Here is a 26782-nt window from a genome sequence, read left to right as displayed (position 1 = left end):
TATGAAACAGGTCATACAAACAGGCAAATACTTTTATCCAGACAGTGTTATCCCTCTGTTTATTGCAATCCTCCCTGTAGCAGTCATGAATTAAGATCTTTCAGTAAATATAAATAGAGGGAAAGAATCAAAACTCCAGCCTTCCTCTTTTTTTCCCCTCTCTCATGTTCCTCTACAACATCCAGTAAATAGCTTCAGTACCAAAAGGTGTTACTATGGCTCTGAGAGGTTGTTTTGTTGTTTCTGTGTGGTAAGAACACAGAGCAGATGGCTAGACATGAAACTTTGCAGAATCTTGGTACATGTAATATAAAACCTGCCCACTGGTGACTCAAATCATCCCACGTACCATAGAGCCTTATATCTTTTGTGATTGTCAGCAAAACTGATAGAAAGGATAAAAGTGGACACCACTGCTTATATTACCGGTAATTTTTATATAGTGATAACACTAGAAGTGCCCATCACTACAAAAACCGCTTAGTGCTAATAACTAAATGATACTAGTTCATTGGAAAAGTTCCAAATTCATTTGGAGTTTGGCTCCTCTTAGTTTTTGTTCATCATGGAAATAAAAGGCAAGATTGTTCTTTCTGCTGCATAATCACCAAATCACCACTGTTTTAATGATTCTAAGAAAAGCGTGGTAGATAATTTTTGTAAATCTTTCCCGACACAACCCACTAGTAAAGTAGAATTTTTTTTATCTCCAAATATAAGCTTTCATTACTACTAAAAGAAAATAAGAATTTTTCATACTACTAAATCTAAGAACTCATAAAATTATAATGAACTCTTAAAAATTTTTAATATGTTCCCTATAGTTAAAAAATTTTTTTAATTTATTTTTCTTTTTCACTGCTGTACCTGCAGCATATGAAAGTTCCCAGGCTGAAGGTCAAATCAGAGGTGCAGCTATAGACCTACTCCCCAGCCGCATCAGCGCTGGATCTGAGCTGCATCTGCCATTTACCCAGCAACTTGTGGCAATGCCAGATCCTTAACCTGCTGAGTAAGACCAGGGATCAAACCCATATCCTCATGGACACTACGTTGGGTTCTTAACCCACTGAGCCACAATGGGAACTCTGGGTTCCTTATAGTTTTTGACGTGAATGAGAGTTTGTCTTTGATTATGAAGTCTTAAGGCTATCCCTAGAGAACACTATCACAAAGTTCTTTGTCTCCTGTCTCTTCTTTGTTGTTATCATTGTCTACCGTTGTTTTTTCATAAAAGTTTATGAATAAATTTGAATTTAAAACAAGCTAAGGGCATTTTTTTGAGAACAAACAATGTAATTTTAAAAGATGTTTATTTAGGAAACTTTGGATTTTCTTTAGAACAAAAGCATTTGTATGTACATTTTTCATTTCCCTGAAGAAGATAAATCTAATCTTGTTTCTCTTAGAAAACTAACCATCCTAACTTGAAACTGTGATATGATCATTGATATTTTATATTTTTAATCACTTTTCAAAAGATAGATTTTTCAAAAAATAAAACAGTTTTCATAGTTGAGATCAGAGTAAGCAGTATTATTATTTTAATAAATGGGAAAAATGAGGATTATCTACTACAAGGCAAAAAACCAAAGAACAAAATTGTTCCTGGCTGTCTTTATTCCCACTCGGGCCAGTATACCAGGTTTCTCTCATGTATTTTTGGTTTCTCTACCCCCATATAAAGTTAAGTCTGATGGTAAAAATACTAACTGCTTTATGGTTTTGAGTGTTTTTAAATTCATTTTATTTGGATTTCCAGGTAATTCTTTGAGGTAAACAATAAAAGAATTATTGACAAGCTTAAATTTTAAATGTTGAAATGAAGTCCAGTGAGATTTGGTTACTTCAAGATTCACTTTTGATTCCTTGTGTCACTAAACTTCAGTGTGGTGCTCTTTTTATTCTGCCACACTCTCTTTATAAATACATTTTTTAATATATATTGATTACATAACACCTTAAGATTAAGTATTCCTGGACTCATTATTTAAACCTCCCTTTATACAGTGTTCTTCTGGTTTTGCTTGTTAATTGTGTTTGTGCAGCAAGTACTTAATTGCTTCTATATTCTGTATTCTTGCATTATAGGATGCTAATATAGACACATTAAAGATTTTTAATCCCTGCCTTTAAGAATCTGTCACTTGAGTGAAGGAGTCAGATTACATTTTTTAACAGCTTTATTGAGATATAATTGACATATAATAAACTTACATATTTAAAGTATACAATTAGGTAAGTTTTGACATAAGGCTATACACATGAAACTATCTTTTTTTGCCTATGTTTTAATTATGTTTGTTTTCTTGAGTTTCAAAAGTGCTTTGTGTATTGTGGAGAAAAGTCTTTTATCAGCTATATAAAGTATATCTTTTCATTATGTTAACCGTGACTGTTGAAGAACAGAAGTTTCTAATTATGGTTTTGTTTTTTTCTATTTTGATTACTGTAGCTTTAAAATAATTCTTGAAATCAGGCAGTGTGAGCCCCCTGACTTGTTCTTCTGCAGAGCTGTTTTGGTGAATTTTAGAATCAATCTGTCAGTATCTACGAAAAAGCTTGCTAGAATTTTAATTAAGACTTATTTGAATTTATAGATCAATTTGGGAAGAATTAACATCTTAACACTATTTAGTTTTTGACACATGAAATGAAATATCTTCAGGTTTATTTAGGTCCTATTTAATTTCTCCCAGTGATATTATATATTTTTTCTTATATTTTTAAAAAAATTTCTCAGGAGTTCCCGTCGTGGCGCAGTGGTTAACGAATCTGACTAGGAACCATGAGGCTGTGGGTTCGATCTCTGGCCTTGCTCAGTGGGTTAACGATCTGGCCTTGCCGTGAGCTGTAGTGTAGGTCGCAGACGCGGCTCAGATCCTGCGTTGCTGTGGCTCTGGTGTAGGCTGGTGGCTACGGCTCCGATTGGACCCCTAGCCTGGGAACCTCCATATGCCGTGGGAGCGGCACAAGAAATAGCAAAAAGACAAAAAAAAAAAAAAAAAATTCTCAGATTTATGTCTAAGTATTTCATGTTTTTGTTATTGTAAACTTTTTTTTTTTTTTTTTGTCTTTTTGCCTTTTCTAGGGCTGCCCCCATGGCATGTGGAGGTTCCCAGGCTAGGGGTCCAATCGGAGCCGTAGCCGCCGGCCTACGCCAGAGCCACAGCAACGCAGGATCTGAGCCGCGTCTGTGACCCACACTACAGCTCAGGACAATGCCAGATCCTTAACCCACTGAGCAAGGCCAGAGATCAAACCCGCAACCTCATGGTCCCTAGTCAGATTCCTTAACCACTGCGCCACAACGGGAACTCCGTCAATGTATTTTTTTAAATTTCAGGTTTTGATTGTTCATTGATAGTGTGGAAATATATTTGATTTGCAGATTATAGTTTAATATATTACATGCTCTACTGATGCTTTGTGCAGAATATTGCTGAACACAGAGAAGGAGCCACCAACTCTACTTACAGTGTCAAGGAAGGCTGGCATGAAAAATGACATTAATTTTGTAGTTAATTTTGGAATTCCCGTCATGGTGCAGCGGAAATGAATCTGACTAGGAACCATGAGGTTGTGGGTTCAATCCCTGTCCTCGCTCAGTGGGTTAAGGATTCGGCGTTGCTGTGAGCTGTGGTGTGGGTTCCAGACACAGCTCGAATCTGGTGTTGCTATGGCTCTGGCGTAGACCGGAAGCAACAGCTCCGATTAGAACTCTAGCCTGGGAACCTCTATGCCGCAGGTGCGGCCCTAAAAAGACACACACACACACACACAAAATTGTAGTTAATTTATTGATTTGTAGCTGAGTATTTTACCCAAAGTTCTAGATGAATTGGTGGAAATTAATTAAAGTATAAATTATCTTAAGTTTTTGAAAAATTATTTTTAAGAAGCAGTGCACTGAGAAATAGACTAGAAACTCTAGTATTGTAATTAATCTGTAATTATATATTTTACAAACCTCGAAACTAAATGTAACTCCACATTTCTGCTGTATTTAGTACCTGACACTACTTTAAGGAAGGATTTTCCCTTCTTCCTCATTTATATGTATTTGTTAATATTTTCATAGACACATGAATTATTTTATTCAATGGTTTAATCTATTACTGTCCATCCAACATTTTTTTTGACGCTAAATTGTCCCGCATTTGGTCAGTGGAACCCCTTCAAATTAGCTACTGTGTCCCTTTGATATTTACCTTCTTTCACTAATGTCCTTCCTTCTTTTTTTGGCTGAAAAGATGTTCTAGGCTCATCTTGTATATTCCCTACCCCTGCTCTGGAATCCACCTATTTTTCAAGGAGCCTTGGATTTTAGTTAAAGTAGTTTTTATTTATTTTTTATTTTTTTATTTTTTTGTCTTTTTTTTTGCCATATCTTGGGCCACTCCTGCGGCATATGGAGATTCCCAGCCTAGGGGTCCAATCGGAGCTGTAGCCGCCAGAGCCACAGCAACGCTGGATCCGAGCCGCGTCTGCAACCTACACCACAGCTCACGGCAACGCCGGATCATTAACCCACTGAGCAAGGCCAGGGATCGAACCCGCAACCTCATGGTTCCTAGTCGGATTCGCCAACCACTGCACCACGACGGGAACTCCTAAAGTAGTTTTTAGAAATCAAGAGTGGAATACTTGGTGTGCTTATTGCTATTGAGGGTGTCTCAAGTGTCTTATCAGTCATCTGTATGTCTTCTTTGGAAAAATGTCTGTTCAAATCCTCTGCCCACTCTTAAGTTGTTTTGTTTGTATTTTTGATGCTGAGTCATATGAGTTCTTTGAATAATAACCCTTTGTTGGATATATTATTTGCAAATATCTTTTCTTATTCACTGTTTCCTTTTGTTGATGGTTTCCTTTACAGTAACAAAGCATTTTGGTTTATTTTTGTTTTTATTTCTCTTGTCTGAATAGACAGATATAAAAAAATATTACTAAGACTGATGTCAAAGAGCATACTGCCTATGTTTTCTTTTAGAATTTTCATGGTTTCAAGTCTTAGGTTTAGGTCTTTAATCCATTTTGAATTTATTTTTGTAAGCGTTGTGCGAAAGTGGTCTAGTTTAATGCCTTTTCCCCATTGTATGCTCTTTGTCATAGATTAATAGACCATATAAATTTATTTCTGAGCTCTCTATTCTCTTTCATTGATCTGCATGTCTTTTTTTTGTATCTGTACCATACTATCTTATAGATTGTAGCATTATAATATAATATGAAATCAAGGAGCATGATTCATCCAGCTTTGTCCTTCTTTCTCAAATTGCTTTGGCTATTCAGGGTCCCTTCTGTCTCCATACAAATTTTAGAGTTATTTCTTCTAGTTCTGTGAAAAATGCCTTCAATATTTTATTTTTTATTTTTTTATTTTTTGGTCTTTTTTTTTTTTTTTTTTGCAATTTCTAGGGCTGCTCTCGCAGCATATGGAGGTTCCCAAGCTAGGTGTCGAATTGGATCCATAGCCACCGGCTTACACCAGAGCCACAGCAATGCGGGATCTGAGCCACGTCTGCAACCTACACCACAGCTCACAGTAATGCCGAATCCTTAACCCTGAGCAAGGCCAGGGACCGAACCCACAACCTCATGGTTCCTAGTCGGATTCGTTAACCACTGTGCCACGACGGGAACTCCTGCCTTTGGTATTTTAATAGCAATCACATTGAATCTGTGGTTTGCCTTGGATAGTATGGCCATTTTAATATATTAATTCTTGCAATCCTTGAGCACGATTTATCTTTCCATGTTTCTGTTGTCTTGAATTTCTTTCATTAGTGACTTAGAATTATCCTAGTACAAGCTTTTACCCTTTTGGTTATATTTATTCCTGGGTATTTTATTCTTTTTGAGGCAGTTGTAAATGGATTGTTTCTTGAGTTTCTCTTTCTGATAGTTTGTTATTAGTGTATAGAAACACAATAGATTTCTATATATTGATTTTGTATTCTGAAACTTTACTAAATTCATTTATTCTAATTTTTTTTTGGTGGAGGGTTTAGGATTTTCTATATATAGTATTATATCATCTGTGTACAGTGACAGTTTTACTTCTTCCTTTCCAATTTGGATTTCCTTTCTTTTCTTTTTCTTGACTGACTGCTGTGGCTAGGACTGATTATATTATGTTGAATAGAAGTAATGAGTGAGCATTCTTGTGTTGTTCCTGATCTTAGAGGAAATACTTTTATCTTTTTGACATTGACTATGATGGTGACTATGGGTTTCTCATATATAGCCTTTATTATGTTGAGGTGTGTTCCCTCTATGCTCTCTTTGTTGAGAGTTTTTGTCAAATGGATGTTGAATTTTGTGAAAAGCTAAATCTATTGAGATGATCATACTGTTTTTATTCAATTAGTTAGATGTTTTGTCATTTGGATTGATTTTCCTTGCATCCCTGGAATAAATCCCACTTGATTGTGTATGATCCTTTTGATGTCAAATTTGTTTTGCTAATATATTTTGTTGAGGATTTTTAAATCAATGTTCATTAGTGATATTTGCCTGTAATCAATCTTTCTTTCTTTCTTTCTCTCTTTCTTTCTTTCTTTCTTTCTTTCTTTCTTTCTTTCTTTCTTTCTTTCTTTCTTTCTTTCTTTCTTTCTTCTTTCTTCTGGTGGTATCTTTGTCTAGTTTTGGTATCAAGGTGATACTGGCCATAAAGAGTAAGTTCAGAAATGTTTCTTCCTTTTCAAATTTTTGGAATATTTTGAGAAGGATAGGTGTTAACTCTTCCTTAAATGTTTTACAGAGTCATCTGTGAAGTCATCTGATCTTGGACTGTTTTTATTAGGAGGTTTTTTAAATTACAGGTTCAATTTCATTATGGCAATATGTTTGTTCATATTTTCTGAGAATTCATCTATTTCTTCTATATTGTCCTTTTTATTGGCATATAATTGTTCATAGTAATCTCAAAATCCTTGGCATTTTTGTAGAGGTGACTGTAACTTCTCTTTCATTTTTGATTTTATCAAGTTGGGCCCTCTATCAGTTTTTTCCTTCATTACTCTGGCTAAAGGTTTATCAGTGTTTATCTTTTCAAAAAAGCTGCTTTTAGCTTTGTGATATTTTCTGTTGTTTTTTAGTCTCTATTTCATTTATTTCCCCTTTTATTTTTATTATTTCCTTACTTCTACTAATTTTGGAATTTGTTTATTCTTTTTCTAGTTCCTTTAGGTATAAGGTCAGATTGTTTATTTGAGATTTTTCTTGTTTCCCGAGGTAGGCTTATATCACTATAAACTTTCCTCTTAGAAATGCTTTTGCTGTGTCCCACGGATTTTGGATTGGGTGTTTCCATTTCGTTGGTCTCCAGGTATTTTTTTATTTCCTCTTTGATTTCTTTAGTTACCCACTCATCTTTTAGTAGCATGTTGTTTAGGCTCCATGTGTTTATGTTTTCTGCAGTTTTTTTCCTTGTAGTTGATTTCTAGTTTCATACTCTTTTCTTCAGAAAAGCTGCTTGATACTATTTCAGTCATCTTAAATTTTTTGAGGCTTGTTTTGTAGCCCAACATATGATCTATCTGGGAGAATATCCTATGTCTCTTGAAAACAATATGTATTCTCTTGCTTTTGGGTGAATTGTTCTGTACATATCTTTTTTTTTTTTTTTTTTGCTTTTTAAGGCTGCACCCACAGCACATGGAGGTTCCCAGGCTAGCGGTCCAATTGGAGCTATAGCTGTCAGCTACACCACAGCCACAGAAATGCAGGATCCAAGCTGCATCTCCACCCTACACCACAGCTCATGGCAATGCAGATCCTCAACCCACTGAGCAAGGCCAGGGATTGAACCATCAACCCCATGGTTCCTAGTCAGATTCATTTCTGCTGTACCACAGTGGGTACTCCTGTTCTGTATATATCTATTAATTTAATATAGTGTTTTGTTTAAGGCAATGCTTTTTTATTGATTTTCTGTCTGGATGATCTGTTCATCGATGTAAGTAGGGTGTTAAAGTCCCCTACTCTTATTATATTACTATCAGTTTCTACCTTTATGTTTGTTAATATTCTTTATGTATTTAGGTGCACCTATGGTAGTTGCATGTGCATTTATACTTGTTTTATCTTCTTACTAGGTTCATTCCTTTATCATTATATGATGTCCCTCTATTGTTACAGTTTTCATTTTAAAATTTATTTTGTCTGATATGAATATCACTAACCCAGCTTTCTTTTCATTACCATTTGTGTGGAATGCTTTTGGTATCCCCTGACTTTCAGTCTGTGTATATTTTTAGATCTTAAGTGATCCTATAGTCAGCATTTATGTGGGTCTTATTTTTGTATCCATTCAGCCACTCTGTCTTTGGAATATAACACTAATTCACTTACATTTAACTATTGACAGGTATGTACTTATTTTCATTTTGTTAATTGTTTCCTGGTGGTTCTTATAGCTTTTTGGTTTTTTTTCTTCTTTTGACCTATTCTCTTCTGATTTGATGATTCTCTTTACTGTTATGCATATATTCCTTCATCATCAATTGACTTTAAATAATGCAGATTATCCTAGATAATCTGGATGGGTCTGATTCAGTTCATTGAAAGATCTTACAGGCAGAGTTGAGGCTTCCCTGAAAAAGAAGAAAAAAATTCCTTCTGTGAATCTAGCCTCAGCCTCTGTCCTTTGGACTTACCTAGTCAGCCTCCACACCTTCACAAGCTAAATCCTTGCAATAAATCCCTCTCTATATATCTCTTCCTGGCTCTCTTTCTCTTACTGAATATGACAAATAAAGTACTCTTATGAATAAAGCTGCCATGTGCATTCTTGTATGCAGTTTTGGGGATATGCATTTTCAACTACTGTTGGGTAAATACCTAGAAGTGGAATTTCTGTGTCAAAGGGTAGATGTAGATTTAATTTTATAAGAAATTGCCAAACTGTTTTCCAAAATTGTGCATTTTATGTGCTACCAGCAATATATAAGAATTCTACTTGTTGTATATACTCGTTAACACTTAGTATTGTCATTCTTCCTTCTTTTTTTTTTTTTTGTCTTTTTAGGGCTGTACCTGAAGCATATGGAAATTTCCAGGCTAGGGGTTGAATTGGAGCTGCAGCTTCCAGCCTACACCACAGCCACAGCAATGCCAGATCCAAGCTGCATCTGTGACCTACACCACAGCTCACAGCAACGCTGAGCTCCTTAACCCACTGAAGGAGGCCAGAGATCAAACCCACATCCTCATGGGTACTATTCTGGTTCATTACCACTGAGCCACAATGGGGACTCCCAGTATTGTCATTCTTTTTGATTTTAGCCATTCTTTTGATATATAGTGGTATCTCAGATTTTCATTTGCATTTCTGGGATGACTAGTGATGTTGACAAGTATTTCATGTACTTTATCTTCGGTTGTTTAATGTTCCCTATGAAACTTATGTTCAAGGCATTTGCCCACTTATCTAAATTTGTTTATATTTTTATTGTTAACTCGTAAAGGAAGTCTTCAAATATTCTGAACATAAATCTTCATTTAGATACAGTCATCTCTTTGTATCCATGGGGGAATTGTTCTGGGAGTTCCCCGTGGATACCAAAATTCACAGTTACTCAAGTCCCTTATAGTGGGCCCTTTAAATCTGCAAGTTCCGTATTTATGGATAATATATGTTTCCACCCATGATTGGTTGAGTCCATGTATGTGGAACTCTTTGGATATGACTATTTTTTTCTGAATATTTCTTGCACATTTTCCTGAAGTTGCTTTAATATTGATCTATTATTTTTAAAAGTTTATTAAGTATATTGCTTTCTTTATTATGTCTAAGAAATCTTTACCTGCACCCACTGTCATAAAGCCATACTTCTTTATTTCCTTCTGTAAGTCTAGTAGTTTTAGGTTTTATGTGTATGTCTGTGGTCTAAAATAATTTTTATTTGTTGTATGAAGTTTACAGGGTTTTTTTAATATATCAGTATCTACTTGTTCCACAACATTTATTGGATGGACTACCCTTCCCCAGTGGACGATTTTACTAGTACCTTTGTTGAAAGACAATTGGCTATTCAAAGTGTGGATTTACCTAGGAATTCTGTTTAGACCCATTGATTGTAGTCTTTCCTTAGACTACAACCAAGTAAATTTTTAAAATTTTATTTATTTATTTATTTGCTTTTTTAGGGCCACACCCGTGGCATATGGAGGTTCCCAGGCTAGGGGTCCAATTGGAGCTATAGCTGCCAGCCTATGCCCCAGCAACATGCGATTTGAGCTGCGCCTGTGACCTACACCACAGTTCATGGCAACACCAGATCCTTAACCCACTGAGTGAGGCCAGGGATCGAACCCACAATCTCATGTTCCTAGTCAAATTCGTTTCCTCTTCTCCACAATGGGAACTCCACCAAGTAAATTTTTTTAACTCGATGTATTTTATTATATTTATAATTGTGCAGCCATCATCACAACCCAATTTTACAGCATTTCCATCCCAAACACCCCAGCCCATCCCCCACCCCAACCTGTCTCCTTTGGTGACCACAAGTTTTTCAAAGTCTGTGAGTCAGTTTCTGTTCTGCAAAGCGGTTCATTGTATCCTTTTTTTAGATTCCACATACAAGTAATAGTATATGACATTTGAGTTTCACAGTCTGACTTCACTCAGCATGATAATCTAGATCCATCCATGTTGTTGCAAATGCCATTATTTTATTTCTTTATATGGCTGAGTAATACTGCATTATATATATGTACCATATCTTCTTTATCCATTCCTCTGTTAATGGACATTTAGATTGCCTCCATGTCTTAGCTATTATATATAGAGATGCAGTGAACACTGGGGTACATGTACATGATTTTCTCTGGATAGATGCCCAGGAGTGAGATTGCTGGGGATCGTAGGGTAATTCTATTTTATGTCTTTTGAGGAATCTCCATACTGTTTTCCATAGTGGTTGTACCAATTTACATTCCCACCAATAATGTAAGAGGGTTCGCTTTTCTCCACACCCTCTCTAGCACTTATTGTTTATAGACTTTTTGATGTTGGCCATTCTGGCTGGTGTAAGGCGGTACCCCAAATCAGAGTTTTGATTTGCATTTCTCTAATAATTAGTGATGTTGAACATCTTTTCATGTGTTTTGTGTGTGTGTGTGTGTGTGTGTTTTATGGTTGCACTCATGACACATGGAAGTTTCCAGGCTAGGGCTTGAATCAGAGCTACAGGTGCTAGCCTGCACCACAGTGACAGCAATGTGGGATCTGAGGTGTGTCTGCAACCTACACCACAGCTTATAGGAACACCGGATCCTTAACCCAGTAAGCGAGGCCAGGGATTGAACCCACATCTTCATGGATACTAGTTGGATTTGTTACTGCTGAGCCACAATGGGAACTCCTTGTATGTCTTCTTTGGAGAATTGTCTTTTTAGGTCTTCTGCCCATTTTTGATGAGGTTGCTTGTTTTTTTGGTATTGAGCTGCAGGAGTTTATGCATTTTGGAAAGTAATCCCTTGTCAGTTACTTTATTTGCAAATGCTTTCTCCCTTTTAAGTTTGATTAGGTCCTATTCATTTATTTTTGTTTTTATTGTCATTCCTCATGGAAGTGGATCTAAGAAGATAATTGCTGTGGCTTATGTCAGAGAGTGTTCTGTCTGTGTTTTCCTCTGAGAGTTTTATAGTATCTGGTCTTCTATTTAGGTCTTTTATCCATTTTGAGTTTATAGTTGTGTCGTGTTAGGGAGTGTTCTAATTTCATTCTTTTCCAAGTAGCTGCCCAGTTTTGCAGCATCACTTATTGAAGGGACTGTCTTTTCTCCTTTGTGTTTTCTTGCCTCCTTTGTCATAGATTAGTTAACTGTGGGTGTGTGGGTTATATTCTGGGCTTTCTGTCCTGTTCCACTACTCGATATTTCTGTTTTTGTGCCAGTACTGTACTGTTTCGATGACCATAGCTTTGTGGTATAGTCTGAAGTCAGGGAGCCTGATTCCTTCAGCTCCATTTTTCTTTCTCAGGATGGCTTTGGCTATTCTGGGTCTTTTATGCTTCCAAACAAACTTTAAAATAATTGTTAACTTTCTTTTCTTCCTTCCTTCCTACCTCCCTCCCCCCCCCTTCTTTCTCTCTTTCTTTCTTATTCCTTAGGGTTTGTTAAATAATCACGATATCTGCTCTCAGGGACTGCTTTACTTTCTTCATGAGTTATCTCTTTTGTCTCATTGCAGTGGCTAGGACCTTCACTACAGTGTTGAATAGAAGTGATGAGCATGGTAGTCCTGGTCTTCTTTCTCGTCTTGGGTGGAATGTCTTCACTGCTGTGCATGAAGTTAGTTTAAGTTTTTGTGTAGTGATTCTTAATCAGATTGAGGAAGTTTCTTTTCATTCTGTTTTGCTGAGAGTTTTTATTGGGTGATGGTTATTGATTTTATCTTTTCTGCAACTTTTTTATGTGGAGATCTTTAATCTGTCAGTTTGATCAGTTTCATTAATTGGTTTTTCAAATGTTAAACCAAAACAAAAGCATAATTTTTATGTCTTTCTGATGAATTAACCCTTTTATCATTATGAAGTGTTCCTCTTTATCTTTCATATAATACTCCAACTTGAATTCTGTTTTGTAGTATTAATATAACTGCTCCCACTTTCTTATGATTATTGTTTTCATATTTGTTTCTTTTAATTTTTAGGTTATTCTTTCTTTCCTTACTTTTTGTCGCAACCCAGACTGTTGGTTCTGTGGAATTTTTCAAGGTCTGAATTTTGCTGATTACATCTTCTCGGTGGCATTTAACATGTTCCTCTGTTCCCTCTCTATAAACTTGATTAGTTAAATATAGAGGCCATAGTGATCTTGACTAGAACATTTATTGTTCTTCATGTACAAAAGCTTTAGAGTTGTTTAAGCAAACATGCAAGAAGTTAACCTGATCCCAAGATGAAATTAATTTGATTTTAGATAAAGAACTTACACAGTTTATATGTAGCATGATTTGATATTATCTTTTTATTAAATATGTTCTCTACTTTTATAAATTTATATTTTCTAAGTGCTGTGTATTCTATAGTCCTTTCCCCCTGAATATTGAGTGTTTGTCATAAATATTTTCAGTATTGGACCTTTATTGTATGAGTAATCATTTATTAACAAATAGTAGTTCAACTACCTGAAAGAGTTAGTCTGCTTGTATTTTATTTACTGGCAAAAGTAGGGCAGTTGTACAGCCAAGCCTTGAACAACATGAGGGTCAGGGGTGTCCATGTTCCGTGCAGTTGAGAATCATATAACTTATAGTTGGCCTTATGAATATGCATTTCCTTCATATATGGGGTCTGCATCTGTGGATTCAACCACCTATGGATTGTGTAGTACTGTAATATTTACTATTGAAAAAAATCTGTAGTGTAAGGGAATCCATTCAATTTAAACTTAACCATGTGGTTCAAGAGTCAACTGTGTGTACTAAAAATATCATTGTTCATAGTTCTCAATGTTGTCTTCTTTTTTTATATGTATCTGAAATGTCTTATCTTGCTCAAGGTTTTTAGCTTTTAATTTTACTGTTTTGTTGATTCTTATACAATCAAGTAATTATTGAGTTGACCCTAGGAATTGGAATACGCTATATTTATTTATATAGTAAAATACTTTTGACATCATCCCTTTTGATATGTCCAGGTCCCATGAAATAGAAATCTGTGTTATGTGCCAAGCTTGGTACATGTTCTCATCAGATGAATATTAATTGTGCTTTTTTCCCTCCCAGGCTTCTCATGCATAACATCCTGGTTTCATAAAAGCCCTTTGAAGTACCTTACCTGTTGATAGGCAAATCCTAGATTTAATTTTAATGATATTTTTCTTAGGAAGTGTTCTATGTAAAATATCTTTTCTCAACAATACAAACTAAATGATACCATTAAATTACTGACATTGAAGACAGTGAACTTTTATAAAATAGTCTTTATGTGCTCCTCATGGAAAAAAATGAATATGATAGAGTGTATTTTATTTTCTGTGTTAATTGGGACATTCATTCGCTGTATGATAAACAGTGGCTCTTGGAGGCATCATTTATTTCTTTATGGGAACTAATATGTCATTCAGGCCAGGGGTGTTTTGTTTGTTTATTATCGAAGGCTCTTTGGAAGGTAGTTTTTCAGAAATCTTTTCTGAAAAATAATAGTGGCAGATTATTTATTTCAGGTACTGAACAGTACAGCGAATACACAGGCTATGCTGAAACATATCGTTGGGCCCGGAGCCATGAAGATAGGAGTGAAAGGTGAGTTCATTTCCGACTATAGTATCACATGGCCAAAAGCTAAGGAATGTGGGCTTGACCCTGGTTCACTCTTTTTCCCATCTCTTCTTTTTTTTTTTTTTTTTTAACTAGCGTAGTTGATTTGCAATATTGTGCCAGTTTCTGCTGTACAGCAGAGTGACTTAGTCATACATGTAATACATGTTAGAAATTTGTTAGAAATTTAATTTTTTAAAAAAATTCAGTAGTACAAGTTCATTAGGAATTAAAACAGTATTACTGTCTCCTTATACCAAAGGGGAGAACAGAGAAAGAGATGCCAAATGGCTAAACTAAGAACAAGAAAGGCACAGTGCTCTGTGGGTATTTCAGTTGCTAATTGTAACCAGTCAGTGGAAGTTAATTTCTGAGGCCATTCTTATTTAGAATAGATTCTAATCAGAGTTTAAAGCCTTTGAACAGCTTATTTAGTTATCTTTAACTTCTATGAGATTAAGTAGGGGAGGCCTCTGTTGGGATCGTTTGTCTAATGCCTCAAAACAGTTGACAGCAGAACCTATGGTGAACTTTGCTGCTACTATCTCCTGTTTCTTACTGATATGTATTTTTATGCTTTTACAATTTTGCTTTCGCATCAAATTAGTTTACCAGAGATAAATTTTACAGAAAATGTGTGTTTGTGTGTGGTGTGTGTGTGTGTGTTAATGCAAAAGAGCCATTGTAACCGAAATAATCGGCTATTGCCCATGTAGCCGTACAACTTATTTTTTGTAATATCTCAAGTCCAGGTCCTTAGTCTCTTTCTTTGTTTTGGTTAAAATGTGTGGTTGCAATAGTTATCTATGTGGATGTTTAATTTCTGATACTTAAACAGGGTAACATGAAAGCTTCTATTGCTATTCTTTAGTGTGAAAACTTGACTGGCATATCAATATATGCACATTTATAAAGAGATGAAATATTTGGAATTTCATATTTCTAAAAAATCACCATCTTATCCAGGCCTTCCTCTTTCCATCGGCAAAGTGTTATTGTTTGCTTCGCTCTCTCTTTTTAAAAATAGCTTTGCACAATCAGCAATTGAGCACAGTAGGTAGAATTTTGTACTGAATTATTTCCCCTGCCTTTTTCTTTTCTTTTCTTTTTTTTTTTTTTTTAAACAGAACTTGATTTCTTGGGATTAGTACTTGGACAATATATGGCGATATTATAAACTCACTGACTTAGAGCAGGTCTTTCAAAACAAAGGAGGAATGAGCTCTTGTCAAGATACAAATGCTGTGTTGTCAGAATTAGAAGAAAACAAAGAACTAAATTCCTTTTGCACCCCCACCCCAAAATCTATTAGCCTCAGAGACTCACTGTAAATGATGTATCTGTTTATAATACCTTCTATTTATTGTGTCTAAATAATTTTTCATTTTACTGTTTAATGCCTGGCAGCCTTGAAATCTTAAAATAAAATGGTGTTTTCTGCCCTCCTGATTTTCTGAGCTCACTAGCCACTGGTTTGTTTGTTTGTTTTTAATATTTTAACCCTGTGAGGGTTTTATTTTGTGAGTGCTTCTCCCTGTTCTTCATCTTCCCCTCTTTGTCCTGCCCCAGGGACGATTGGCAGCGACGAGGCACTGAAATTGTTGCCATTGACGCCCTTCACTTCAGACGCTACCTCGACCAGTTCGTGCCTGAGAAAATCAGACGCGAGCTTAACAAGGCCAGTAACCTTATTTCTTACTTCATCTGGCAGCTATCATCTATTTACTGCCATTTTATTAATGCTGAAATTAATGCTTTCTGGTAATTCTTGCTGTGTCAGTATGTCTGCCCACAGCTCTCCTGATTTAATGGGTCTGTCAGCTTGTACAGGATGTACTTTCCATTTTGCAATTGTTTGATTACTGATGCCAGATAGACTGTTGCTTGATATTAAGCCCTACACATGCATTTATCTCATCAAGTACTTTTAGCTGCTTTGGAACACTATCATCGTACAACCATATATAAATGAATGAATCCTGCAGGTTTTTTTCAGACCTACCCAGTGACATTTTCTCTACAAGGTATGCTGTTAGGATTAAAAGAGATAAGTCATAAATGTCTAATGAGTATTTTTCTATTACAGGTAAGATTCACATGTAAATTATTTTAATTGGTAATTTGACGTATTTATCATAGCATCTGTGGTTTTCTGTGCTGCTTAGTTTTGTCTCCAATAATCATTTTCTTTTTTTCTTTTTATTGTATTGCAGGAATATTAAAATGAGCCAGACCTATTGTTAGTTCAAATTTTTACTACTGTTAACCATGATAAATAAACTCATTCAACAGAATGCTGATTCTATCTATTCTCTAGACAGAGAAGGCCTCACCAAAATAGTTGACATTTTCTTTAGTTCCTCAAATTACTTTCACAGCTGAGAAGATTGACCCAATTCTAAAAAGCATTGTTTAATTCCCATGAGTAGGATTTGATTTTGAAATTCTTTATTAAGATAATGAGTTGTGTAGTTTTGCATGGTTTACGTAGGGATTGCATATACCAATCCCTACGTAAAGTTGTTAATGACATCAGGCTGGGGGCACCATTGTAAGAGGGTTGAGAGTGCCTTGGGTTGGCATGCGTGGCATTCAGCATGTCATCCTCACATCTTCTCCCTGCCTCTTACCATAGGAATGGCCTCTCTGTGGTGCTCTGTTTATCCCAGCTCAACCGCCTTCCCTTTTCATATTGTTAGTAAAAGAGCCAAATGATCCAGAAAGGCTTTTACTACACTTAAAACTTGGTAGATATTTTGAATATAATTACACTTATTATCTTACATCATAATGTACTTGAGAATCTAATTTACTGTTGAACATTTATATAAATATGATTTATATATAATTTATTAGGTTATTTTAATGTTCTCAAAGGAATCTCATAAAGTTTGAAGAGCAAATGCACGATTTTCCAAAGTTGAATTTATATGTTTTCCATTTAAAAAAAAATAATTCCTCAGAAAAGCTATCCAAAAAGACTGTTCTTTAATATATCAGCAGTTATAATCTCTCTCTTTTATCTGACTTATGATACCTAGGAATGTCTTTTATTATGTTAGGTACCTTTTAAATGCGAACCTGCTTTCACTATTCTAAGCTCTTGCCTTAAAACACTTGTCTCCTTGGAGTTCCCGTAGTAGCTCAGTGGTTAACGAATCCGACTAGGAACCATGAGGTTGCGGGTTCGATCCCTGGCCTTCCTCAGTGGGTTAACGATCCGGCGTTGCCGTGAGCTGTGGTGTAGGTTGCAGACGCGCCTCGGATCCTGCTTTGCTGTGGCTCTGGCATAAGCCAGTGGCTACAGTGGGTACAGCTAGCCTGGGTACCTCCATATCCCGCAGGAGTGGCCCAAGAAATGGCAAAAAGACAAAAAGACAAAAAAAAAAAACCCACTTGTCTCCAAGCACTGGTGTTTTTATTATATAGCATATCAAATAGAATAAGAAGATTGGTCTTTAGCTTTTCCTCAGATGTTATTTATTAAACACATGTACATGAATCTGTCACATGGTCTTTGATACTAGAAGACATTTATATAAACAGTAGGTGTAGGTCTCTCCCCCACCCCACCCACCACTCACTATTCATATGTTGAAGCCCTAACCCCAGTAGGTCAGAATGTATAGAAATGTGATTAAGTTAAAATGATGCCAGGGAGGGCCCTAATCCAATCTAAAAATATCCTTATAAGAGAGGAGATTAGGGCATACCAAAAAATACCAGGGGTGCATGTCCACAAAATAAAGATCATGTGAGGGCATAGCATGAAAGTGACCATCTGCAAACCAAGAAGAGAGGTCTCAGAAGAAACCAAACATGCTGACACCTTGATCTTGAACTTAAAGTGAGAAAATTAATGTCTGTTGTTTAAGTCACTCGGTCTGTGGTATTTTGTTATAGCAGAGAAGTATATGAAAAGTTTGGAGGGAAGTATATGAAAAGTTTGGAGAAGTGTATGAAAAGGAATGTATTTAATCATTATCATACATTAACACATTTAAAAGTACCCTTTATTTAAAATGGATAACATCTGTATTCCCACAGATACTTTCTTGAAGGAGCTAAATCATTCACTTTTAGAAATTATCTACAAATATGATCTTTAAGAAAGATAATCCTGGACATAAATAAATGTTTTCTTTTTTAATTCCGCATGACTAATTGATGTTCTCTACATTTACTTGTATAGCACTAACCTTCAGTTTCCCATCCTCAAAGACATCAGAAATTTTAAAGATGTGAAGCCTTGGCATATGTTAATAGGTTAAGTTAGTTGTAAGTATTACTAACACTGAAAAACATTTATTTATACAGTGTAGAATCCTTATGGGACACACTTTATAGGAAAAAAAGGCACTTTTTTTTTTTTTTTTTTGGCTACACTCATGGCATGCAGAAGTTCCTGGGCCTGCGCTCAAACGCGAGTCACAGCAGTGACAACACCAAATCCTTAACCACTAGGCCACCAGAGAACATCTTAAGTAAACTGGCAACAGAAGTTTTATTTCATTCAAGTCAGTCAGTGCCCAGCACACTGCCTTGCTTATGGGAACTTGGTAAAAATAGTTATTAAATGAATTAGTCAATGATTAAATAAACTTCTTATATATTACTAATGCAGTTTTTAACATAAACTTTTTAGATATAAACACATTATCTCAAGTCACTAAAAATGTCACAAATTGATGGATATTTCCTAAATGTTCTTCAGGTGCCAAATAAAACCCAGTAAGTCCAGTGTCAATTCAAGTGCAGAACAGATGACACCATATGAAGCAGATGGATGGATTTTTAATGTATAGTAATCCACTTCTCTGTTTTTAACCTGCCATAATTTCTGTCAGTATACAATCAAGTCTAGTTTGTATTTCATTAAAGATTCTTTTCAGTCAAATGCAAGTAGTTGTTTTTTTTTTTTTTTTTTTAAGGCTGCATTTGCAGCATATGGAAGGCTAGGGGTCAAATCAGAGCTGTAGCTGCCAGCCACAGCAACGTAGGATCTGAGTCACATCTGCAACCTACACCACAGCCCACAGCAATGCTGGATCCTTAGCCCACTGAGCAAGGCTACGGATTCAACCCACATCCTCATGGATACTAGTTGGGTTAGTAACCTGCTGAGCCAAAACAGGAACTCCAGAAATTTTTAAAAATTATACAAATGACAAGAGTAAGAGTAATTGCTGGTGTTAAATATTTCCTATTTATGCTAGGCAATCTACCTATCACTTTAAATGTGATGTCTGATTTAATCCTAACCAGCTAGGGAGGTGTAGATATGATATTTATCTCTAATTTAGGAACAGCGAACTGAGCCTCAGGATGTTGAATACTTGCCCCAGGTCACATAGGCAGTGACAAAACCAGGACTTGAATCCAGGCTCCCCTGCCTTCAAATTTACTTTTTAAAAGTGTAACTCTTTACACATATGTTTATATATTTATAGAGATTACTATACGTAGATCTATCTTTCTAGACTTCTCACCTGTTTAATTCTTAAATTATTAAGACTCTTCCCTGCATTTGGTTTACACATCATCTCCTATAAGGAAATATGCCTGTGTAACCTCTCCTCTTCCAGGTATAATCCTGTACTTTGTGCAGACTGCTAGTCTTTTTCTGTTTGATGTACTTTTTCAAAGAAATTTTTAGGATTTTCTCCCCAAACTATTCATTGAATTCCTATGAGACATGGAAAATGTTCCTTCCATCAACACATGGGCTGACATTGAAAAAAAAACACCTAGTTCAGGGCCTGGCACATGGGGTGGCATATGATAAATGCTGTTTCATTCACTACTATATTCCAAAACATTTGCTCTTCTAATTCTTTCATTGAAAAAGAAAAAAAGCAGTAAATGAGCTTGGAGAGAACAGTACATTAAATGTTCTACATCTCTCTGTGTTTTGTAAACTTAGGTTTAAAGCAGAAGTCTACGTTAAATCACTTTAGAGATGGCTTGTACAGTGCTACTTTTTTTGTATGCCAGAGAGAAAGTAACCAGGAATAGAAAAACTCAATTTTTCCAAATGAAGTGATAGAGCAGTTTTCACCATCAGAATTGAGTATGGATCTCTGAACTCTAGGGGGCTGTTTCCTACTTTCAGGCATTACTCATGAGATAATAATTGAAAAAACAATCCCACAATGTACTTTATTACCTCCAGAAACAGTGGGGTGCATCCAGCCTTCACCTATCCCAATGGACCCACATGACCTGTAAGTAGAGTTGTTTTTTGTAAGGAAGAATCAGTCTCCTTTTATCTAACTGATACTGTGACGCAATGTTTAATCCTGTGAGAGATCAGCTGGGTGACATTCTAGAGGAGAATTATCTTTGAGTTGGAAAGATTTACGACTCCAGCTTGCAAAAGTGGCAGAAAGCTTAGCAAGGGGAGAAGGAAATCATCTGTGAAAGTTGTATTTGGCCATGTTAGATTCATTCAGGTAAGATTAAATACTGAATATATTTCACGGAGTCTTCCAGATGAGAAATTTAACAAAGCGAAGAGACCACCCAGGCAGGAAATCGCCAACATTTACCTTTTAAAAATTGATTTATTTTGTTGTTGTTATCACTAAATTTGGAAGGGAGTTGTTATTAAGTCAGAGCTTGATTAACAAAACCAGTATTTGCTGCTGATACTTCAAAGATGTTCAACTGATCATTTGTAGTCTTTTCTTGAAGTGTCACTTTACTTTTTAAGAATATTACTTCAAAATGTATCATTTTTAGTGATTTTTCCTTTAAGTTGTTCAGTCTATAGAATCAGAATAACCAAAGAGATACCTAAATAATCTTTGATTTCACACATGGGGAAACTAAGGCATGCACAGTGCTTTCGTTTTGTCTTAAGTCTTAAAAAAGCAAAATCGATTTACTGATGTTATAATTAAAGACAAACTACCATAATTTTACCTTTCAAATAATTTATTTTTGTAGTTTTTTCCACATTAATATTTAGTTTCATATAATTGTGTTTAGGAGTTCCCTCATGGCCTAGCTATTAAGGATTTGGCATTGTCCCTGCTGGGTTTGATCTCTGGCCTGGGAACTTCTGCATGCCACTGGCACAATAAAAAAAAAAAAAATGTGTTCAGGAGTTCCCATCGTGGCGGAGTGGTTAACGAATCTGACTAGGAACCATGAGGTTGTAGTTTCGATCCCTGACCTTACTCAGGGATCTGGCACTACCGTGAGCTGCCGTGAGCTGTGGTGTAGGTCACTGCCGTGAGCTGTGGTGTAGGTCGCAGATGCAGCTCGGATCCTGCGTTGCTGTGGCTCTGGTGTAGGCTGGCAGCTACAGCTCCGATCAGACCCCTAGCCTCAGAACCTCCATATGCCACTGGTACAGCCTTAGAAAAGGCAAAAAGACAAAAAAAAAAGTGTTCAAAAGTTACCTATACTGTGTTGTTGCGGCTGTGGCATAGGCTGGCAGCTGTAGCTCCAATTTGTCTCCTAGCCTGGAAACTTCCATATGCCACGAGCGCAGCCCTAAAAAAAGAGTATTTTTCATACTTTCTAATAATCTTCATAATCATATGTTTAATGGTCATAAAATTGGTTGGATTACTATTCTAGGCCTTGGCTACGGTTTTTGAACTAATAGGTGGTCCAGAATCTTTCTCTATTATGTATAATGTAGTAAACATCTTTTTATAGTTGTTATTTAACCAAATAAAATAAATTTTAAGAGTTCCTGCTATGGCAACAGTGGATTAAGAATCTGACTGCAGAGGCACAGGTTTGACGCCTCGGCCCAGGCCCAGTGCAGTGGGTTAAAGTAGCTGGCGTTGCAGCAGCCCTCCAGCATGGGTTGCAGCTGCAGCTTGGATTCAATCCCTGGCCTGGGAACTTCCATATCCTGCATGTGCATCCATTAAAAAAAAAAAAGAAGAAGAAGAAATTTTAAAAAGAGGAAATCTATAAAATTGTTGTTACTGAATCTAAGGATAATTTTGACTCTTAATTAATACTCTTCTCTTCCAAAAGATTCTTAAAGAACTTTTTATATTATGTTTGTTTTTAAGAAATCAGGATATTCTAAAACATCAGAAAATCATTATCAATACCAACTATGTATTAATTTAAGTTAGACCAGTATGGTAGATTTGTTTCATATAAACAACTCTTTAGGAACAGTAATTGTGAAATTATTAATCTAGCAAACAGCATGATGTGCTTACATTATAATGAAGTACATAGTTTAATTATATCTACTTAGGCGTGCTAAAATTGGTATTGAACCTGAGATGTTCTTAAATGTGTGTGTTCATGCACACATGTGCATGGGTGTCTGTACAAACTATTCCCCTGAATGCCATCTATTTCCTAGGCCCAGAACTAGATTTATACAGCTGTTTTCTTTGTTTCCCTTTTCACTTTCTTGCCTTCCTTCCTACATCTCTATTTTTACCACTTCTCAGTTGGGCTCTAGGTTTTAACTAGATAACAGTGTTTTCCTCCTGTCTCTGGCTTCTCAAGGTTCACCTTTTAAACCTTCAGGACTCCGAAATTACCTTTATCCTCCTTTCTTCTTTCTTCTCATCAAAACTCATTCTGAGATATGAGTGTTTATTGGTATCTTCTACTTACTGTCCTAAGGTATGAATGCTTCTTCTTTTTCCCTTTTTAAAGTTATTTATTAGTAAAAATAAATAACTGTCATAGGTGAATGTCAGGTCAGGATGTAACTAAATGGGTTTCTTTTACTCTTACAGCTCTGATTAATCTTCTCAAGTGCTCTGGCTCTGGGTGGGGGAAAATTTATTGCCATCAAGTGGCTCTTGAGAATTCCTAGTATTTTCCCTATGAAGTAAGAACTTGACACCTCTTTTGAGGTCTCTGATCTTATCTGATCTTTGTTTCTTACTAAAGAGGCTCAATTGCTACCCTGATTAGTGGCTCTGCCCTGGTCTCTTGCATGTGAGGGATCCCTTTCCTTATTGGAGAAGGGAGAGAAACACGAGTTGTCCCTATAAAGGGGACTCTGAGGACCTTAGTGCTTCTCTCTTATTTCTTATCTTGGAAATGGTTGGTTTAAACTGAATAAATGAATTTTTTTTTGTAAAAATAGCCAAAATATGGAAGCAGTCCAGGTGTGCTGCCCAGCCAAATGGATAATATACAATCAATATATAACCAAGCAATATTACTCAGCTATAAAAAAAGGATGAAATTCTGCCTTTTGTGGCAATGTAGATGGGCTTAGAGAATATTATGCTTAGTGAAATAAGTTGGACAGAGACAAATACTTTATGATACCACTTATATGTGGAATTTTAAAAATAAAACAAACAAATGCATATGCAAGACAGAAAACAAACTAGTGGTTACCAAAGAGAGAGGGGAGGACAGAGGGGCAAATTAGGGGTATGGGATTAAGAGATACAAACTACTATGTATAAAATAGATAAACAACAAGGTTATATTATATAATACAGGGAATGATAACTTTTAATTTTAATCTATAAAAATACTGAGTCATTATGCTATACCACTGAAACTAGTATTGTAGATCAACTATACTTCAGTTTTAGAGTTTTGTATTTAATCATTTATAGTTATTGTTATAGCTAACTACATAAGTGTTTTATATCATTTAATTTCTTTCTGAGTACCTTTTAAAAGTTTTGATTTGATTTCATCAAAACACCAAATGCAGTTAATTTCAGTGGTATAGTTTTGGGTTTTGTTATAGCTGTTTTTAAGACACATTTTAAAAAAGATAAAATTGGTTAATACTCATTTAGTAAAATTGGTTAGATTTTGCTTCTAATAGAAATATTTCAAATTCTCTGTCATTAGGCTTTAGTTTCACTAAGCTATTTTTGCTCATTAAAGAAAAGTTAGTCTAGAAGTTCCCTTCGTGGCATAGTGGTTAACAAATCTGACTAGGAACAATGAGGTTGCAGGTTTGATCCCTGACCTTGCTCAGTGGGTTAAGGATCCAGCGTTGCCGTGAGCTATGGTGTAGGTCACAGACGTGGCTTGGATCCCGCGTTGCCGTGGCTGTGGCTGTGGCCGGCGGCTACAGCTCCGATTGGACCCCTAGCCTGGGAACCTCCATATGCCGCGGGAGCAGCCCTAGAAAAAGACAGGAAAAAAAAGAACAGTTAGTTCAGATATGCAGAGGCAGCAGTGTAGATGAGACTAAAACCATTCTGAAGGTATAAAACAGAGACAACATAAACTGGCAGGCTAAGAAATCTTCCTCTTCGTCTAGACATGTTTGGAGAATTTGACAGGAAACCAAGTGGCAAAGTTATGTCTATTCTGAGAGAAAATCTGTTTTCCCCCTTGTTGGATAAAGGCAGAGACGCTATATCTTTCAAGAACCTGCTCAAAAAAATTGAGCTCTTTGATAGTTTTGACCTGAAAGAGATTTTCAGAAGCTCTATGCATCTGATTATACAGGTAATTTGTGAGTTCTAGTGTAAGCTCTGTACCACTGCGTTGAATAATGGTCTGGTACCAACTTATAATTAATATCTGTCAGAATTTACAGCCTAGGAGGGGGTGGAAGGAATAGCCTTGTTAATCCATCCAGACAGTATGTAAAATAAATTTTAATACCTTGGAGCAACTTCGGAGAGCAATTTACTGTATTTCTATGTGTGAGTTTCATAGAAGCATCTTTCTTTATCCTTGGTTTTTCTCTGAGAACATTTGTCACAGATCATTCTTTTTATTTTATTTATGATTATACACAACCTATATTTTAGGCTTTGTTTGGTACTTGAGAAAGCCCATGGGAGATTTGCTTTGCTATTGTATTAAACCTCTTAATATAGTCTGATAGTTTCAGAAAACTAAGAACCCTTAGGAGGCAGAAAGACCAACGAGCCTGACAGCAAAGAAAAAGAAATCAGAAACTCTGGGAACTGCAGTCCTCTCATATAAAATGAGCTGTTCATTTAATTAATACTTAGCTTGCATGCTCAGGATATATTATACTTTCTCAGGTTACTGGCAAATTTTAAAATACTCTAGGAGTTTCTGCTATGGCATAGTGGATTAAGGATCCTGCGTTGTCTCTTTGTCAGCTCACCTTCAATCCCTGGCCCAGGAACTTGGCATGTGCTGTGGCTGCGGCCAAAGAAGTAATAAAATAAAATAAAATATTCTAGCTTAAAATAGAGCTATGAAACAAGAGAATCTTGGAGCCGGAAGGGATCTTAAAGGTTATTTTGTAACTAGGTATTGGAATCCCTTTTACATGTAGTTGCTTGCTCATTTTATATATAGTTGCATAAGCATTTCAGTGGTAGGAAATACATTTAAAAACTAATCACAGTTATAAATCTAGTCCTAATAATTCAGAGAGGGAGAGAGTGCTGAGAAAGCATGATAGAAATAACTCTTTACCTTAATGAAAAAAAAAGGTAATAAAATTTTTCGAATAAAAGTGTTTTAAACATCTTTCTTCCCTTTAATCCTTTGTAGTTTGTAATTGGGATCCCATCAATTCCTGAAAAATCTCTGATATTTCCATTTATATTTATTTGAACTGGAAAAAGAAACTGAGACCTGTATTGGTTTAAGGGCTTTGATTTGCCCAGCATCAAAAGAAATTTATATTATAATTGATCATTTCTTACTCTCTTCCTTGTATAATCTCAGGATTTTCTTTTTTTCTCTCACTTTGGCCTCTGGGAAAAAAAGAGAGATAACATAAGCTTGATAATGGGTATTGATCCTAGCACATCAGTCAAAAATACTATTAGTATCTAGTCACTCACATGCTTTGATATTTCTTTCATCCTACAGGCTTACTGTGGATTTCTTCGTCCTGGAGTTTCTTCAGAGAATCTTTCTGCAGTGGCAACTGGAAACTGGGGCTGTGGTGCCTTTGGGGGCGATGCCAGATTAAAAGGTGAGTAAAGCAGTTGTTATAAGAAGGATAATAGTATTTGACTAAGGAGAATGGTTAAGTTCTTGAAACTGGATTTCTAATGTCCTGTCTTAAGAAGAGACCACAAAGATCTAAAGGAAGAGAAAAGAATATTCGACACCATCCTTTTTTTTTTCCACATTATGTATAAAGGAGTTCTTATTTTTATTTACTATTTCGCTGCAGAGGTCACTTATCTCTTTGACTTATCAGACCCAGTATCTAGTTGAACAGAGAGAGGAAAGAGGCCACAATGACCTTGAAGTTAAAAACCAAAGCACCCACATAAGTGCATTCCTTCACAGAACTGATTTTTATGGACAGAGCCATTTCACTGACTGACTCATTCACATACCAAACTTATGGGGCATCTGCCATGCTCGAGGCATTGTGGTAGGCCCTGATAATACAAAGGTGAATAAGATGTGGTCCCTGCTTTGGAATTTACAGTCTAGCAGATGAGAGAGGGGCATAGACAAATGAGCACGTGGTAATGAGTACTTTAATAGAGGTACATGGTGTGTGGGAGTAGAGCTTGAGAGAGCTGCATGAATGGCACAGATAAGGAGCATTTGGGTATTCAAGGATAAACATTTTTTTGCACTTTAT

The 26782-nt window shown here is 36.0% G+C and overlaps 1 protein-coding gene across 4 annotated transcripts in view; it reads left to right on the top strand.

Moving 5' to 3' along the window:
• The window catches only part of PARG (poly(ADP-ribose) glycohydrolase), a 142417-nt gene that overhangs the window by 98784 nt on the left and 16851 nt on the right, over positions 1-26782 (top strand). For all 4 annotated transcript variants that reach the window (XM_005671222.3, XM_013983452.2, XM_005671221.3 and 1 more), the window contains exons 14-16: positions 14181-14259; positions 15844-15952; positions 26050-26155. In XM_005671222.3, the coding sequence (XP_005671279.2) occupies positions 14181-14259; positions 15844-15952; positions 26050-26155 (294 nt within the window). The remainder of the gene's footprint in view (positions 1-14180; positions 14260-15843; positions 15953-26049; positions 26156-26782) is intronic.

The sequence above is a fragment of the Sus scrofa genome, chromosome 14, assembly GCF_000003025.6.
Source record: "Sus scrofa isolate TJ Tabasco breed Duroc chromosome 14, Sscrofa11.1, whole genome shotgun sequence".
Taxonomy (NCBI): domain Eukaryota; kingdom Metazoa; phylum Chordata; class Mammalia; order Artiodactyla; family Suidae; genus Sus; species Sus scrofa.
Note: the sequence above shows the minus strand (reverse complement) of the source record. Positions and strands in the feature narration are given on the sequence as shown.